The 14,733-nt window shown below is 62.6% G+C and overlaps 1 protein-coding gene across 1 annotated transcript in view; it reads left to right on the forward strand.

Annotated features, from left to right (window-relative positions):
- CROCC2 (ciliary rootlet coiled-coil, rootletin family member 2) overlaps positions 1-14,733 on the forward strand; it is a 75,220-nt gene that overhangs the window by 47,818 nt on the left and 12,669 nt on the right. The window contains 8 exon segments of the mRNA XM_036857690.1: positions 1,602-1,819; positions 2,430-2,589; positions 3,488-3,544; positions 3,575-3,655; positions 4,162-4,519; positions 4,811-4,992; positions 5,875-5,995; positions 6,747-6,859. Of these exon segments, the coding sequence (XP_036713585.1) occupies positions 1,602-1,819; positions 2,430-2,589; positions 3,488-3,544; positions 3,575-3,655; positions 4,162-4,519; positions 4,811-4,992; positions 5,875-5,995; positions 6,747-6,859 (1,290 nt within the window).

Genomic DNA, 14,733 nt, shown 5'->3' on the forward strand with positions numbered 1-14,733 from the left:
TAATTATTATAATCACATTAAGAGATTTGGCTGTAAAATTCCTGTAAAAGGGATGGTTGTTCTCATGAGGCGGAGGGCGGGGCGGGGGGGCTCCCCCGCGTTTGTTTTGCTTGTTTTCATCTCCTCGGCCCTGGGAAATGAAAACAGCTTCTTTTATGATGGATAGGCCCTTTCGCTGGTCCTTGACCTTCGGGGTGGATTTCTGCTGAGCTCGGCGGAAAATGCTCTGCACACTTGTGGCTCCCACATGTGGGGGGCGGGAGGGGAGCGGAGGGGGGCCTTTCCCAAAAACAGAACAACAATAACAGCCGGCGGACGCGGGAGCCAGGCCGGCCAGGGGCCTGGACAGTGTCCCGCTGAAACAGCCAGCAAAGTGGGGCTCGCTCCGGCAAACCAGCGCCTGGACGTGGCTCTGTTTCTGTGGCTTCCCCTGCCGGCTTCCTCCACCTCCTCCTCTGGGGCACGCCTTCTCCAGAGTGCGCCGTGGTCGGTGGGGAGACCAGGGATCCCAGCCGAGCCCCAGAGCCCGTGCGTCGGGCTGGGCTGCCCCTTCCCGGGGTCTGCACTCCCTCCAGCACCTCCCACCAGAGGGTGAGCCCGGGGGGCCCTGAGGCAGCTCGCGTCCCAGGGCGGTTAGGAACCCTGGCCGCCACCGACGCTTCAGCTCGGCTCTCAGCCCCACAAAACCACGGAGCCACAGGCCCTGCCCGGAAGCCAGGGGGTGAGGAGGGCCCCGGAGCAGGGGATGACACAGGTCCCGGCTCCAGCGCGGTGGGAGTCCCCCTCTGGGCCCGGAGCAGGTCTGGCAGGGGACGAGGACACGCTTGCAGCCTCTCCCCCTCCTCGGGTCAGCTCACAGAGGTGCGGAGTGGCCTGAGGCCAGGGTCCGGGCTGCTGGGCCCTGAGGTCCCCACCGGCTCCACAGCCTTCCCACCCTGGGGCCTCTGCTGCCCTCACCCCTGGGGTTTAGGAGGCCCTCGATTCTGTGGCGGGCACCTTGACCCGTGCCCCTGTGACAGCGACAGCCCGGTCCGGGCGGCCCTGCTGCGGCCAGAGGACGCTGAGGGCGCCGTCGCCCAGAGACCTTGCCTCCCCACCCCCTCCCTCACCGAGAGGGAGCCGAGGCCCGAGGCAGTGGACGTGCCCGCGGCCGTGCAGGGCTCCGGAGCCGGGGCTGCTGAGGCGGCTCTCCACACCAGGGTGGGCAGTGGCCCGGGGACCACACCCTTACTGAAGGGGAGGAGCCGCCCGAGGGACACAGGTGGGGACAGTGCCGAGGTGTGGGCGGAGCTGTGTCCCACACAGGCCCTGCTGACCGGTGACCAACGTCCCCAGGGTCCAGGGAGGGAGCGCAGGGCAGCACCAGGGTCAGGAAGGGCCAGGGTGTCTCCTGCCAGGGCTCTGGGACGGGCCCCGGTGAGCCGTCCTGCAGCCTCAGCGGCGTGGGCAAAGCCGGGCTGCCTGCTTCTCCTTCGAGCACTTGACGACCCGGGGCCGGGGTGGGTGGGGGGCACTGGCGCTGCCAGAGCAGAGCCAGAGGCCACAGCTGACCCTGGCCCGTGGCCCCCAGCTGGCCCCTAGAGCCGCACACTCCTCCCCAGGCCGAGAGGCTGCGGGCACAGCTGCACGAGGCCCAGGAGGGGCTGGCCGCCCTGCGCCGGGAGCTGCAGGGCAGCGAGGAGAGCCGGGAGGGGCTGCACAGGGAGGCCCGGGACGCCCGCCGGGCGCTGGAGGACGAGGCCCGAGAGAAGGACATGCTGCGGGATTCCAACACCGAGCTGCGGGCCACCATCCGCAGAGTTGAGCAGGAGAAGGCCAGGTAGGGCGGCCGCCCCACCGAGCAGCCCTGGTCCTATTGAGCTGGGCCAGATGATGGTGAAGCGGACACACCAAGTGGACCCAGGGTGCCAGCTGCCCATCCAAAGGGTCTACGGTGCTGGCCCAGGAGGGGGAGGCTGGGACGCCGTCAGGCCTGTCCTCACCCTCAGGAAGTTCCGTTCAGCAGGCAAGACAGGCCCCAAGTGGCCAGAAGGAGACGGCCCAGGGCCGGGGAGCAGAGGGAGGCGGAGGACCTGGTCAGTGGCTCCGGGATGCCCACCAGAGGCAGGACAGCCTGGCCGGAGCTGCGGCCCTCCCCGGGGAGCGGCGGAGGTGCCGGCGGATGCTGGACGCTGGGCCTCTGGGAGCGTGGCTAGAGGGAGGGTGTGGGGAGAGGGGCTGAGACACGGCGAGGGGCCCGGCCAGCTGGGCAGTCGGACCCAGACAGAGGCGTGCCCCAGGAGGCTGGGCTTCGGGACACTCGAATCGGATGTGGGGAGTGTCTGGCTGGAGTGAGGCGGGCGGCCTGCCGGGTGGCCAGGACCGTCACCTCGGGGGATGCCGGAGCCCCCAGGGAGCTCCCCGGCCCAAGGTTGTGACCCTCTGCTCAGCTTTCAGCGCTCCAAGGAGGAGAGTGAACGGAAGGTGCTGGTGCTGGAGGAGGCCCGGGCAGCGGCCCAGAAGGAGGCCGGCAAGCTGCGGGCCCTTCTGCAGGGGGCAGAGCAGGCACGGGCAGACGCCCACCGGCAGCTCCAGGAGCTACGCAGACAGGTGAGGGGCCGCCCTGGAGCCCACACCCCTCCGGGAGCGCCCCCCACCTCCCCAGACTTGGAGCCACAGCAGAAGGGCCCTGCTCAGACTCACGGGGTCTGGGTCGGGTCTGCCTGTGGGGCACAAGGACAAGCCCCAAACCTATTGGCTTAAAACAATCATTCGGACGCCCACGGACCCTGAGGGCCAGGAGTTCAGCCAGGGCGCCACGCGGAGGGGACGGCTCGGCTCTGCCCCCCGAGGCGCACGCCGAGGAGGCGCCACTCCACAGAGGGACCGACGGTGGGGCTCTCCCAGCACGTCTTCTCAGGCGTCCGGCGGCTGATGCTGGCTGTCGGGGGGACGGGGTGGGCAGCTCCCGTGGCCCCGAGTGGCCTGGGTTCTTCCCGTCACGGCCGCCTCAGGGCTCAGGGTGAACAGATGGGTACTGCTTCATCCTTTAGCCTTGGCGTCTGAGGTCACGGCCACTTAAAACTGACCACCTTGGTCTCAAGCCCACCCAGGAGGGCTCTAGACCGCCCTTCAAAGTGTGCACACCCAGTTTTGCCAGACTTCTGCAGACAAATTGGTTGGTGAACTGTCTAGAGTAGGGACGGGCACAGGCACCCTTCCTCGCTCGAGTGGCCTCTGCACAAGCATTTTTCACGTCTCTGGGCTCCACAGAGTGTCCTGGCCCCAGAGACGAGACACCGGGAGAGGGTGTGGAGTGGCCGAGAGAGTCAGCTCCAAGGGCCTGGTCTTGCGGGGGGCACGGCACAGACCCCAGGCTGGAACTGGACATGGCCTTAGCTTCCCCAAGTGCAGTCTGCTGCCTGGGAGGGAGGCCCCCCCCAGCCCCCCCTGCCCTCCTGGCACAGAGGCCCAGACGACGCCATCAGTGTAGACCCCACACACCCAGGTGATGTCACTGGAGGCCGAGAACCAGAGGAAGAGCCAGGAGCTGCGCCGCATGCAGGTCCGGGGCGCACAGGGCGCACAGCAGCAGCAGCAGAGCCAGCAGGAGGCGCTGGAGCTGCAGAGGCTGGCGGCCGAGGCACAGGCAGCCAGAGAGCGCTCGCAGAGGGAGGTAGGAGCCCAGCAGCACCCAGGGCTTCCCGCCTGGCAGGCGCGGGGCCGCAAGCTGGGGGACTGGCTGTCTCCCCCGGAGCCTGGGCACTTCCTGAGGGGCTGTGGCGTCTCCGTGTATCCCCCATTCACTCATGAGTATTCAGAGGGCACCTTGCCTGAGTCCACGGAGGAACCATCCCAGGGGATGGGGGCACAAGTCAGGCCGCGAGCAGGGTCTGCCTGGGGCTGGCCCCACGCAGGCCAAGGAGGGCACAGCCTGGGGCCACTGCCCCCTCTGGCCAGGGTCGTGTGGCTGCCAGTGGGCTCTGCTGCCTGCCAGGACCTGCTCCATGGTTCTGGGGTGTCCCTCCCCACCTGGGCTCAGGTGTCCCCATAGTCAGACAGGGGGTGGGAAGCAGGTCCAGGGCCCCCTAGCTGTGACATGCCGAGGAGGGGGTAAGGCCAGGAGGGCTGGGGAGTCTTCAGAGGGCAGGTGGGTCTGGAGCGCCCGAGTCCCTCCCACAGGTCCTGAGGCTGCAGCAGACGCTGGCGGAGGTGGAAGCCAGGGCCGAGGCCCGGGAGAAGCGGCTGGAGGAGGGTCTCTGCGAGAGCCAGGGCGCCGAGCGGACCCTCCGGGCCGAGCTGCACGGCGTCACCAGGAAGCTGCAGCAGGCCAGCGGCACGGCCGATGGCCTCCAGGCTCGCCTGGACAGGGCCTGCCGCCGGGTCGGCAGCCTGGAGCAGGAGCTGGCCCAGGCCGAGGGCGCCAGGCGGGAGGTGGAGGCCCAGCTGGGCCGGCTGTGGTCCACGCTCTGCCTGGGCCTGGGGCCCCGGGGACAGAGCCCCATGGCCCCCCCCGAGCGGCCCGGCTCCCCCACCAAAGGTCAGTGTCCTCCGTGGCTTCAGGCAGGCTCCTGTCCCAGCTGTGTCACCCTCCTGGGGCAGTCACACACCCCCCCCCCAAGGGCTCATGACCTTGGGGTTAGGGTTAGGGTTAGGAATCCAAAGGAGGGGTGTCTGGGAGCAGATCCAGCAGGAGAGAAGCAGGGGCCTGAACCCTGTGCCCCCCCCAAGCTCCCCATGGCTGGGGACGGCAGAGAGAAAGGGGGACAGGGCACCTGCGTGTCTGTCACCGCATCCCCACCACGCTCTCTCAGTCGTCACTGTCCTGCAGGCTCAGAGGGCACCCAGGGTTACCCTGGGCGGCAGAGTGCCAGCGCCCCCGGCCGGTCCCGCTCGCCGCTCCGCTGGCCCTCGCCTGCCCCGGGAGACCGCAGCACAGAGGGGGCCGTGGCCTGGGTGAGGGACGCCCTGAGGGACTTGGCGCAGAAGCTGCGGGATGCCCAGCGGGAGCGGGTAAGGGGGGCGGGGAGGACCCGTCCTGGAGGCTGCAGGAGACGGCGAGGAGCCGCTCACTCGGTCTGCTGTCCTTCTGTCTGTCCGTCCTGAATCCACTGAGACCCTGGCAGGACCCTGAGGGATAAATACCAATAAATACCAGCATCCCTCGAAACCCAGCTGCCCCATTGTCCAGGGCTGCCTTCCGTCCTCAGATCAGGCAGCAGTGCCCATCCTCTGAAGAACCAACCCAGGGGCTGGCCAGGTCACCCCTAGAGTGCCCCAGTGACCCCACCCTGCTGCCCCGGGGATCCCTCAGGGCAGTGCATGAGCTGCCCCCGCCAGATTCGCCAGACTCGAAGGGGCGAGGGTGGGAAAAGACAGACTGACAGTGACCGGGCCCTGGCCCGGGGTCCTCCACGGACACCTGTTCACCTTCCACCGCCCCACCCAGCCCCACCCGACCCGTGCCAGCCCCGGGGATGGCCTCCAGCCCCACACAGGCCCAGATCCCGGCGGGGGGCCGTCCCTGCAGGTCACCCTGACCCCACCTACGGGCCGGCTCCTGTGCCCCTGCAGGCCCTGCTGCCCCGCTCTGTGTCCGTCCCGCACAGCTGGACACGGGAGCCCTGCTGCCCCGCTCTGTGTCCGTCCCGCACAGCTGGACACGGGAGCCCTGCTGCCCCGCTCTGTGTCCGTCCCGCACAGCTGGACACGGGAGCCCAGCCGCCACTCGCCCTTGGTGCCCCCCGCCCCGCACCTGCAGGCCAGCCCAGCCGCCCACCGCCCTCTCCCGCCCGAGCAGCCATGAGCTGCCCCACCCGACCCTCTAGCCCGGTACTTGGCCCTCCACCCGCCCACGCCCACCAGCTGCCCCCTGACCTTGGTTCTCCTGCCCAGGATGCCTGGCGCTGCCAGGTGGGGAGCCTGAGCAGCCAGCTGAGCGAGGCCGAGAGAGAGCGCGCCCGAGCCCAGAGCCACGCGGGGCAGCTGCAGAGGGCGCTGGCCGAGGCAGAGGAAGGTGGCCGCCCTTCCCCACCCTGCCCTGGGCACCACTGCAAGGGCCCCCAGAGCCCACCTCCTGGCACCGCGGGGGTCCGTCCCGGGAGCTGCTCGGGCTCGGGCCACGGGGCCAGACCCCGGAACCAGCGCGCCCCCCCAACCCCGAGGTGCCCCAGCGTCTGGCAGCTGGTGGGTCTTTCTCAGCCGTGGCTTCCCCGTCACAAGGCAGTAAAGTCCAGAGGCCTCCAAGGCCCTCCCCGACCTGGCCCCCAGGTCCTCCGCCACGCCGGCCTCCTGCAGTCCCACCTCTGGGCATCTGCACGGGCTGTGCCCGCCGTCCAGAGCCCTCTTCCCACGTCAGCTCCTCAGAGGGAGGCCCCCTGCCCTGCTGGTCACCCCACCTCCTTTCTGTCCCCCTTCCCCCACTCGTGGGTCTGCCCAGGGGGCAGGCCCGGGCCTGGCACGGAGTCCAAGGGAGGGATGCCTGGGAGCAAAGCCAGCAGGAGAGAAGGAAGGGTGGGGAGGGGCCTGGAGTCCAGGCAGAGGGAGCTGGCACCCCAGACCTGCCCCCGGGGACCTTGAGCTTTGAGGCAGGACGGGAAGGGCAGGGGATTTTCAGAGGGGGGTCTCTCCAGCCCCTACCATCTAGGTGCCGGTCACTTAAACTCACCGAGCCTCAGTTTCCCAGCCTGTGCAATGGGAGGGGCCATCCCCGGGAGGCAGCCCCACAGACCTTGGGAGCCAGGCGAGCTGCCCCGCTTGCCCCACAGGCCGGCGCCAGGCAGAGGGTGAGCTGAGCAGCACACAGGCCGCGCGGGCCCTGCAGGAGGAGGCGTCCCCGAGGCTGGAGCACCTGGCAGGCGCGGAGGGGCGGAGGCTCCAGGTGGGGGCGCCTCACACCCCGGGGCAGGGGGCGGGGTGGGGAGGAGGGCTTCTGGGGGAGGGCGGGTTCCAGGTCCCCGTGGGCAGTGGCACTGGCTGCGCTGGGCTGGGGCAGGCGGCCCCCGGGCATCGGGCCCCCACAGAGCTCGTCAGGGCCACCCTGGCGGAGCCGTCTTTGCAGTGGTCCCAGCACTTATTTTACAGATTTGCAGACACTGAGTCCTGAGCAGGGAGCGACTTGGCCCCGGTGGCACAGTCGGCGAGGGGCCGAGTCGGGGGCAGACCCCCAGCCTCCCAGGTCTGTGCTTTCGGCGGCAGGCATAGGGTGGCACTGGCCTAGCCTTGGAGCTCTCCAGATGTGTGGGTCATAGTTATGCTGCCGCGGGACCGCATTTTCTTCTGTGACACTCAGACATGGAAGCAGGTTGCACAGGGTGGAGGTGGGTAAACACGCCATGTGCTGGCCTTTGGGGTGTGAAGGCGGCCACCGGGGTGAAGTCTTCCGGTGAGGACCTGGGCCTGGGGTGGGGGCCAGGCCTGGGCGGACGGGGGCTGGCCCGGACCCCCCTCACTGCACCCCACCCAGGCCCACAAGTCCAAGGAACCCTGGGCTGTGCTAAGATCCCTCAGCAGGACAGGGCCGGGGCTCAGCCGGGTATGGGCCGCTGTGGCTCCTTGAGGACCTCAGAGCGCCAAGAACAGCGCACCTGGCTCAGGGGGTACAGGCCCCAGAGGCGGCCACCCCCAGGTGTCAGGGAATCGGGCCCCCCGGCCCCATGCTGAGAAGACGAGGCTGACGGAGACAGCAGAGTGGAGGGGCTGAGGAGGAAACGGGCTCGGGTCCAGGCCCCCCCCACCCAGTGCCTTGCGAGGAGGGACCGGGAGAGATGGCCTTGCAGGTCAGCACAGCAGTGAGCCGGGCGAGGCCTGTAGGGCCCCAGGGGCAGCCGGCAGGCAGGCCTCCCCTCAGAGGGCAGGTGTGGACGCCAAGCCTGCGCTGACTTGCTCCGTGCGGGGCTCGGCCTGGAGCCTGGTGGCAGGGGCCTGGGTCCCAGGTGCCCACTAGGCCAGGAGCCTCTGAGGAGGGGCCTCCTGCAGGCGATGGGCAGAGAGCAGAGAAGGAGCTCAGCATGGAAGACATTTGTGAGCTGAGAGGGGATTTCTGTTTCAAAGGCCCCAGTGGCTGCAGCTGCTGGGGAGAGGCTCGCAGGGCTCAGTCCCAGGGCCCCAGTGCCTGGCTGGGGGCTTGCGAGATGCCCAGGAAGTGTGGGGTCTGAGGAAGCAGGGGAGGCGGGGCCAGGCTGTGTTCCATTTTACACGTATGTCCACATGTATCTGTTCCATGCGCATTTGAAAATAGTGTTTCCTGTTTGCAGGTTACACGTTTTGAAATATACCTGTTAAACCAACCTTTACATCATTCAAATATTCCACCTTGATTCTGTCTCCTGGATTTATCGAAGCTAAGAATCATGTGTGGAATTTTCCCAAGACAATTTCTTTGGGCAATGTCTCCTTTTATCTCTAAGGGTCTGTAATTTCTAGATCTCTCTGACACGCTCTCTCTAACGTTTGCTCACTGGTCTGGAGGCCTCTGTGCCCTGCTCCGTGCTATTTGTCTTGAATTCTACTCTGCCCGACGCTGGCAGCGCCCCCACCGTCTCCTGACCCTGGCCTCTGCACTTCACTCTGTAGGTTTTCGGCCATCGTTTCATCAGCCTGGCTTTGGTTACAATTCTACCTTAGAGTCTTTCCCTTTCGCAGGAGAATTTGCCCCACTGACAAGTTTTGTGATAACTTATGCTCTGCTTTTCTTCCATCGCTGATGAGACACCGGCCCCTTTAACGACTCCTCACGACTTCCTTTTTGTCCTTTCACTGTGGGGTCATCTGCCCGCCCCTTCCCTCCAGTGTCTGCATCCTGGTGTCATCCCTTGTCCCGTCTCTTGGTCACCGCTCGGGGGAGGGGGAGTGTTACAACAATTGAAGCGCTTTCCCCTAATATTCCGTGTTAAGTGTAAAGAGAATGTGTGTGTCACCTGAGCTCAGGGACCTCCCACAGCCACCCCCAGCAGCAGGGGTTCTGCACCTGTGCCCTGGCTCTGCTCTGCTCTGCTCTGAGGGCTCCCCTCCTCCAGGCCTGCCCCAGCCCCTTCTTGCTCCTCAGCGCCCAGGCGGGGTCCCTGAAGAGCTGGCCCCTGAGTCTGAACCCCACCCCACGCCCTGCCCGCGTCTGCCGTTATGCTCACAGCAGCCCCCGCCGGCATCCTCCTTTCTGACGGCCCAGCTGCGAGTCACCATGGACGGCTGACTTCACTCCACGTGTGAGGCCCCTGTCCTTGGCCAGAAGTCCCGCTGGCCTGCCAGCCTGCCTGCGGGGCTGGGCTCCCTCCGGGCTCCCACACTTGGGAGGCTGGGTCCACCCTTCTGAGGCTTCAGGAAGCATCCCCGCGCAGCCGCGGGACTAGGTCCCGTTTCCCAGCTGTCTTCTGGACGCCTTCTCATAGGCTGCCCCCCCCACCCCCCACCACGTTTGCCGCCCCGCCGGCCTGTGGCCCTGTAATGGACTAGGCCCACCCACCTGGGTACCCTCCCCTTGGGTGAACTCGGAGCCAATGGGCAGAGCCTTAATTACAGCTGCAGATCCCTTCGCCAGTAACCTCACGTACGCGTGGGACAACACCGGCCGAAGGTCACGGGCCATCTCGGAACGCTGCCCTTCGCAGTTGGGTTCTGTTAAACACGTCAGCGGAGCTCTTCGTGAGCACAGATGGCTCCCTGAGTCAGGCTCACGTCCCACCTCTTCTGAGCGGGGCCTGTTTTTCCTTAGATTTCAGGCGCGTTGTTTGTCCTCTGACCTCAGTGTCAGATGGTGTCAAGAAATGTGAGGGTGTTTTAGGTTACTGGAGCTGTTCCTTGCGGAGTAGGAGCCAGAGGGCCCGTCGACCTTTGAAATGTTTGGCCTGCGCGTGGGGAGCCCGCTCCGCGTGCAGGATCAAAGCTACCTTCGGTTTATACAGGTTCTTTCCACTTCGAAACCGGCTCTTCCCCTCCCTCATCCCCTGCAGCCCTCAGCCGCCCACCCTGCGCTCTGGGCCCTGCCCTCCTCCTGACCTCTAACTTCACCTTCTCTTCACGTCTCCCACCAAGGCTGGGAGGACTTAGGGTCTCCGTGGGCTTAGCCGCTCTGCCTGCTCTCCCTGCCGCCCCACGGCCCCGGCTGGCGCTGGTGTTTGCACCGCAGATGGTTCGCTCCCTGGCTCCCCCCGGGCTCACCTTCTCGAGAACATCAGTTACCGTTTTCTGACACGATTCCCCTTTCTTGCAATAACTCTGTTCTCTTTTTGATTCGAGACCCTCAGATCAGATTCCGTGGACCGACTGCTCTCCTGAATCACAGTTGACCGCGTGCGACTCACGTAGTGATTCTTTTTCCTCCTTTTGAGAAGGGGGCCTGGTCTTATTCCGAGTTGGGGGTGCAGAGGAACCCATCAGGGGTGTCACGCGTCTCTGGCCAGATGTTTCAAGCCCCAAGGAGAGGCAGAGAGGAAGAGTCCAAGGGGAGACGTGGGGAACAACGGCAGAGACAGCACTGAGTCCCCACCAGAACTTTCTGTTCCAGGAATAGGGAGGGTGAGGGCCCCGACCTCAGGGCAGAGCTGCGGGGGTGTCCCCAGGCTCCCCCCCACCCCCCGGCACTTGCCTGCCAGGGGAGTGGGGGCCTTCCTGGTGCCTCACCCACCGTGACCCTCGTCCCTGGGGGCCTCCCCTCCACACCCCCCGCTGCCCCCTCCAGCCCCGGCCTCTGAGGTTCCCACGTGGGGTCTCCACACGGGGCGCAGACGGCTCTGCTGGATGTTGTTCACATATTCTCTACCCCTGTTCATTTTTCTGCTTGATCAAGTTTTTAGCAAAGTGTGTGTGCTAAAATCTATCCATCGTTTGTCCAATTTTTCTAAGAATTCTGGCAATTCTCAATTATCCTATTTTTAGGCCAGTTGGCTCCATATGCTCTCCATCTTTCGGGAACCCTCCAAGTCCCTGGTCTCCAGCTGAGGAAAGTCTTTCCCAATTTTTGTAACCTGTTGGTCATTGCGGTGGGCGCCGGGAGGGGGTTCGGGCACACCGCAGTCACCGGAGGCCCCGGGCACTCTCCACTCACAGCCAACCCAGGCTGCAGCGTTTCCAGCCGGCTGTGGGCTCAGGGTACGTGGCCACACCGCCTGTTGCCCACTGCCTGCGCCATGTCCAGGCCAGGTTGCCAGGCGGCCAGCGTGAGCTAGAGCGAGGCTTGCGTTTGACAACATCTTTCACTCTCATGGACTGGATTTTCCCCTCGTTTCACATAAGCCAATGTGTTTGTCAAGAGAAAGTTAATTAAAAACATATTTTTCTAATTAAATGGTAGGCTGTGCTATGCAAACAGTAAGATTCTTGTTTGAGAGCAAATCCCTCCCTGTTTCCAGGGCTACCCTGGGAATTCAATAGATCAACAATGCAGAACCGAGCCCCAAGGTTAGGACACGCGCGAACACAGCCCCCGGGGGGCCTGCAGGCAGCTGGCGGGGCCTGAGCCAGCGGGAGGCGCGGCGGGGGGGGGGGGGGGGGCCTGGCGCCCGCCCACCGGGAGAGACCGCCCGAGGCTGTCCTCGGACCGGCGCCAGGTCACAGCCTCTATGGCTCAGAGGGGCTCACCGCGTCCACCAGCACCTCACACTCCCTCGCACACCCTCCCCTCCTCTCCAGAGAGTTCACCCCCAGGGCCCAAATCCAGCTTCAGTCCAGGTTCTAGAAGCGAAGTGGGGAGCCGCTCGGCCTCCTGGGCGCGCTGTGGCCGGAGTGCATTCCTGATGCTTGCTCAAGAATGTCTGTGTTCCTTTAGGGCACCGTACTTGTCAGATTTGTGTGTGTGTTGAGTATCTCATCTTCATAAAAGGAATTGGTGAGCTTTCCATCTCTCTACTACCTGGGATCATCTAAATAGCCTCAGAGTTAAGCTTTCTTGAAAGGTTACATTGAACTTACCTGCAAATGCTCTGCCCCTCCTGTCATCTTAATACATTTTCATTCCCTCTCCCAGCTTTTCCCTCGCTGTCTGTTTGAGTTTTTCTATCTCTTCTGGAGTCAGTTTTTGACATTTGGAAGTCACCCATCTCATATGTTTAAATGCGTTGCCAGGAACTCGCTCTTATATTTGGTAGCCATTTTTTATTTTTACACCTGTAGTTAGATCTTATTTATATCTATAGTTAGATCTGTTTCTGTCCCTGATGTTGGAGATTTTTATTTGTCTCTCTTTAACTTGCCAACAGTGCATCTGTTTTATTGGTCTTTTCAAAGAATCAACTTTTATCTCTTTTCTCCTTTTCATCTAGTTTATTCGTTTCAGCTTTTATCCCTATTAACATACACGTTTTTGTTGTTGTAATATTTCTGATTTCTTCAATTGCATAAGTGATGTGTTTATGTTTGGGCTTACTCTTTCAATAGTAAAAGCATTCAATGTTATTGTGTTTTCCCTCATTGTGGTTTGGTATGTGCCCCCATAGGTTTTTGCTGTTGTTGTTGTTGTTGTTTTATTTTTGGCTGCATTGGGTCTTCGTTGCTGCGCTCGGGCTTTTCTCTAGTTGCGGCAAGCGCGGGCTACTCTTTGTTGCGGTGTGCGGGCTTCTCACTGTGGTGGCTTCTCTTGTTGCAGAGCACAGGCTCTTGGTGCGTGGGCTTCAGTAGTTGTGGCAGGTGGGCTCAGTAGTTGTGGCTCACGGGCTCTAGAACGCAGGCTCAGTAGTTGTGGTGCACAGGCTTAGTTGCTCCACAGCATGTGGGATCTTCCCAGACCAGGGCTCAAACCCGTGTCCCCTGCATTGGCAAGTGGATTCTTAACCACTGCACCATCAGGGAAGCCCCCCCAAAGGTCTTTAATATGAATTATTTTCCTTTCTTACCAATTTTCTAGGAGTTTCCATTTTAATTTCTTCTTTAATTCAAAGGTTATTTAGAAGAATAACTAAACGTTTGTGCCTCTTCTTGTTGCTGTGTCTCATCTTACTGGAGAGAGGGCTGGCTTTGGGGCAGTTATAATCTTTTGATCAGCTTCTGGATGGATCTTTGCTTATGTTCCTGGTTTGTCGGTTGTTTCTTGGTTGTCGGTTGTTTGCTTTCTTGGTTCGGTTTTGTCTGTTTGTGGTATGTTTGGAGGGAAACTGGACAAGCTGATTGCAAAGTTTACAGGGAAGAATAGATGTTTGAGATTTTCTAAGAAAATTTTGAAATAGTATAGTAAAACTGACTGTAACAGTGGCGTGGTCAAAGCAGCAGGGGTTGGCACAAGGGTGGACAAAGAGGCAAGCAGGACAGGGCAGAGTCCAGAAGTTTCCAGCTATCCCTAACCGGCACCAGATCCCAGCCTCCTGTCTGGGCTACTGAGGCCCACTGTGTAAAGTAAGGGGCTTGGGTCCCCTTATATTTGAGCACTTCCCAGGGCTAGTTCTGTCCTGTGACCGGCCAGAGGGCTCGTGAGGCTCCCAGAGGGCAGGGCCAGGTGGCCGTGCACTGCTGCCCAGCGCTCACCCACACTGGACACTTGCCAGCCGATGAACAAATCCATCCGTTGTCGCCAGTCGATGGAAAGGCTGAGGACCTGAACTCCGAAGGATGCGCTGGGGTCAGTGGCAGGCTCTGCTCTTGTGCAACAGGCAGGGTGCGGAAGGTTACCTCTGCCTGCTGTGCTAGTGCCTGAGGCATTTCCAGCCTCTACAGACCCCCATTTTACAGCAGTCCCCATACGGGGGGTGCGGGGGAGGGGCGCCCCTCACAGTTCTTCTCCCGTCCTTCTCTTGCTCCCGACGGAAACGCTGTGAGATCGCATCACACCTGTCCGCGGAGGGGGAAACCAAGGCTGGGGGCTGGTCCAAGGGCACGCGCCGAGCCCTGCCTCCTTCCCCAGGCCCGGGGTGGAACCGCAGGAGCTGGCGGTCAAGCCTCCTGCGCTCCTGCAGCTGAACCCTCGCGCTGAGCGCAGGCTTGTGACGCGTGCGCGGCCAGCCGCCCCCCATTCAGGGTCAGGGCTCAGAACCAAAGCAAGCCAGCAATGAGACTGACTCAGTGGGGCAAAGGGAGATGTTCATAAAGGGTGCCCCGTTCAATTATTATGGTTCATTTGAATTCCATAAACGCTGAGTCACTACAAGGGGAGCGTAATGCTTCACATGAGTGGTTTGGAGCCTCTTTAAAATACCATGAAATATTTAAGCCATATTTGAAGGAAACTTCTGCTTTTCTACTGCAAAATGTGTACAAACAGAAAACTGTAATTTCCAAAATTGTAAAGAAGGGTGAAACCTCAATTTTAGGTACAAGCATTGCCCTCCTTCCTTTCCTTTAACTTTCTAAACTGACAAACCAAAAAAAGTTCCTACAGGGTCACCGCACCTGTCCCGCCCTCACCCAGCCTGGGACGGGGTTGCTCCCCCCCTCCTCTGAGCCAGTCCTCCTCTTGTGTTTAGTGCAAACGGAGTGGGAGATGGATGCAAAGCCCCTGTAGACACACGGCTCCCGGGACACACCTGCTGGGTCCTTGTGAATGGCACGTGTTTGCTGGCCGAGACCCGAAACTTGAGGGCTGAGCCTGGGTGGGTCCTCAGGGGTCCCTGTACCTTCAGGCGTTCCCGCTCTGGCTCTAGACCCAGTCTCCCTCTTCCTAAACAAGCGCCTCTTGCCCGCCACAACCCACACCCCCTCCTCTCTCTGCTGGCCCCATCTCCCCTCCCCCTCTCCCCAAACCGTCAGCACCGTCAGCACCGCAACCTCCCGGCACACACATAGACACAGAGGTCACCAGCAACTCTGGTCCCTTCCAAAGGGTGCTTTTTGGGT

This window comes from Balaenoptera musculus, chromosome 7 (assembly GCF_009873245.2).
Source record: "Balaenoptera musculus isolate JJ_BM4_2016_0621 chromosome 7, mBalMus1.pri.v3, whole genome shotgun sequence".
Lineage (NCBI taxonomy): Eukaryota > Metazoa > Chordata > Mammalia > Artiodactyla > Balaenopteridae > Balaenoptera > Balaenoptera musculus.